Source organism: Vollenhovia emeryi, unplaced genomic scaffold (assembly GCF_000949405.1).
Source record: "Vollenhovia emeryi isolate VEMERY1.0 unplaced genomic scaffold, V.emery_V1.0 DF939125.1, whole genome shotgun sequence".
Classification (NCBI taxonomy): Eukaryota; Metazoa; Arthropoda; class Insecta; order Hymenoptera; family Formicidae; genus Vollenhovia; species Vollenhovia emeryi.
In genome coordinates this window covers 1,802,665-1,805,687 of record NW_011967241.1, presented here as the reverse complement: position 1 = coordinate 1,805,687, position 3,023 = coordinate 1,802,665, and the positions used below count along the sequence as shown (strand labels likewise).

The 3,023-nt window shown below is 39.6% G+C and overlaps 1 protein-coding gene across 3 annotated transcripts in view; it reads left to right on the top strand.

Annotated features, from left to right (window-relative positions):
- The first annotated feature begins 494 nt into the window (after window positions 1-494).
- LOC105569231 overlaps window positions 495-3,023 on the top strand; it is a 7,000-nt gene continuing 4,471 nt past the window's right edge. The window contains exons 1-7 of one of the 3 annotated variants that reach the window (XM_012025509.1): window positions 495-796; window positions 914-1,056; window positions 1,371-1,486; window positions 1,560-1,768; window positions 1,954-2,130; window positions 2,528-2,705; window positions 2,783-2,909. In XM_012025509.1, coding sequence (XP_011880899.1) covers window positions 914-1,056; window positions 1,371-1,486; window positions 1,560-1,768; window positions 1,954-2,130; window positions 2,528-2,705; window positions 2,783-2,909 — 950 coding nt within the window. In that variant the 5' untranslated portion in view covers window positions 495-796. Of the gene's footprint in view, window positions 1,057-1,370; window positions 1,487-1,559; window positions 1,769-1,953; window positions 2,131-2,527; window positions 2,706-2,782; window positions 2,910-3,023 lie in introns of all 3 variants that reach the window. The other 2 variants (XM_012025510.1, XM_012025511.1) reach the window with 2 other exon arrangements.

Below are 3,023 nucleotides of genomic sequence, written 5' to 3'. Positions count from 1 at the left end.
CAATTTCTTAAAGCTTAGGGCTTAAATCATCTATTGTAGACTGGGACTTAACCCCTGGTCCACAATCTTGCTTTAAGTAAGTTGTAAGCCTTAAGCCGTAAGAAATTAACCAATCGCAGGCATTTATTCCCCTCACTCTCACCTGTGATTGGTTAATTTCTTACGGCTTAAGGCTTACAACTTACTTAAAGCAAGATTGTGGACCAGGGGTAAGGGCCGGAGCACACAAATGGCCTTAAGCAATAAGACGTAAGCAGTAAATGAATTGACCAATCACAGTCGAGAATATATAATATGGCTGCCATAATCTCGACTATGATTGGTCAATTCGTTTACTGCTTACGTCTTATTGCTTAAGGCCATTTGTGTGCTCCGGCCCTAAGTCTCTATTGTAGACTGGGACTAATGACGGCCAATCATGTACCGAGAAATCCAGCGACGAGCGACGCGTGAAAAGGCACCTTTATACTTTCAGATCTGTGCTGAAATAGAGCTATTCTTCTAGATCTATCCAATCAGCATAAAGCGCTAACTTCTGCTGAACACAGCCGTAATTTCAAATTACGACGCAGAAGTTGGGACGCCCGTGCTTTCCGTAATAAGTGAAATAACTCGCGAAAGAGGAAAAGTGAAAGGAGTAACGTCCGAGAGAGGCGCGTCTGGAGGAAATTGAGCTCATAAGTTGTAAAAATTGAGAGCTTCGATCGACTACTACCAAAAGAATTTGGTCGTTAATCGTTACATTTGGCAAGAATATCCGTACGGGCTTGATATTAGAGCAACTTGACAAATCAAGGTAATTCCACCGCCATTTTCTGTTGCTATTATCGCTTTTACATTACTCTTTTGACATGATCTTTCGTCTGCCACTTACACAAACCGGCTTTTATCAACGAGTTCTGCTTCTCGTCAGATGTCATTTCCAAATATGCTTCTTTCCCGTCGACGGAGGAACAAATTAGCTCCTTGCTGGTTCGCTGCGACGCTCAGTGAGCAATCCTTTAAGGAACGGTACTACGCTAGGATCATAAAAGAGTTAAGCGTCGAGGAAATTTGGTACGCATTTTGTTCATTCAGAGGAAAGAGTTCTCTATTATGAGGTAGCAGATTTTTCAACACTCAATTTCAATCACAAATCTTTCCGCAACAATTACACAATTGAACAATCACTTTTCCACTAAGCAGATTTTGCTCCAAGAGCATCAGATGATGCTTATTAATTTAACAGAAGCACCATTATCTCATATTAAGAGTATCTCATAATACAGGACTTTCGTCTACTTTCAATATTGAATGTCTACACTAGTCTACAGTGACAATTTCACGTTTGCATAATTTTAACACTTTGCACTTTTATATTACATTGTCAGCAAGGAAATTATGGAAATACAGTCGGATGACAACATACCGATGAGATGGCGTTTGTCGGCGCAATTAATGGGTGGCGTAACGAAAATTTATTCTCTTCAGGTTAACAACTGTCTGAGTGAGTTTAATTCTATACTTATTAACGGTACCATCTGTGCCGGTTCACTTCTGTAATCTTGTTTACTTCTCAGAGGAGGCTTTTCAAATACATCCAATGTGTGAAGATGAAGACTATTTTCGTGCGATTGAAGAGCATACAGATCGGCCTCCTGCCGATCCTGTAATAGAAATGCCTCACTCAGGTCCAAACATTCTTAACGCTCCGTTGGAAGAAGACTTGTACCTTTTGTCTGACATGTCTGACATGTCTGACAAGTCTGATGAAAGGTTGAATATAGCTGTATGTAAATCTCGATTTAATGTTCAAGCGTTTGTTAATCACTAAATTCTGCATTCTCAAACTTCTACCCTTGATCCCTAAATCCTGTAATGTACCGCGATATCCTTGCGTTGCCAAACTGTTGATTTTCTGATCGTAAACTTCATCTGCCCTTAAATATTGGAATTTTTTTTCATTTTTTTCAGTTATCCTTTGAAGATGTAACAATGACCGAACCTCCTGGTCCTGTAGAGGATGTGACAGTACCAGCTTCTAAATCGCCTGTATTGTCTCTAAAGCAAACCAAAACTAGAAAACTAGTTACAGAAGAAAAGATTGTCTTAAGTGACAAATTGTTAAAGCCTCAGAATATTCATTGTAAGGTGAGTTTAATAATTATATAAACTTATAAAAAAACGTGTATATAAATTGATAAGTTTAATGAGGCGTGGAGTGCTTGGGGAAAGTCAGTCTTGAGACGTTATGGTATATATGGATTAACGAGTTTATAGTGAATACACTAAATACAAGTATATTATACTCGGCCTACGTCTCGGCCACGAGTGTCTTTCGGCGTTCTGTGCTCGCGTCGTGAGTCGCTCGTGCGGTGTCCCTCTCCTATCGCACTCGCCGGCATCGCTTAGCCATACATACACGCGTACTTATACATATGACTAAGCTAAATTTACTCATTTCTCAACACTTATAAAATAATAACGTTTAAGAAACGAGAAATTTTCATTTAAGAGATTTCAAAAATTCTGACTAAATTATTTTCAGCCATTAGCTACGTCGACAGTACCTCAATTATTACCGACGACGACATTGACGATAGATCTCACGCAACCTTCTCACTCACGGTGGAACGCCCGCTTATGCAAACGCTTTTGCATCGCCGGGCCATTCACGAATGTAACTGAAGATGTTGCACCTGACTGTTGCACCGAACCCTGGCAACGTAAGTTTATTTAGACACTTGTTAAATATTTACGTTGATGTATGTGTACAAAACTTTGAATAAATTTATATTTTTAGTCGCAGAAGCAATGCGCGTCCCAGAAGAGCCAATGAACAGGCCAAATCTTCATACGGTTGTGAATACATTCAAGAAGATAGATATTGCAATTGCCGAACCTACAGACAGTACTACCAGACGGTCAAGGTAGGGAACGTTACCTTAAAAAACTAACGCGTTACCGTAACCGTTACTTTTTGTAAAAAGTAACTCGTTACCGTTACTCGTTACTAATTTTAAAAAGTAACGCGTTACCGTTAC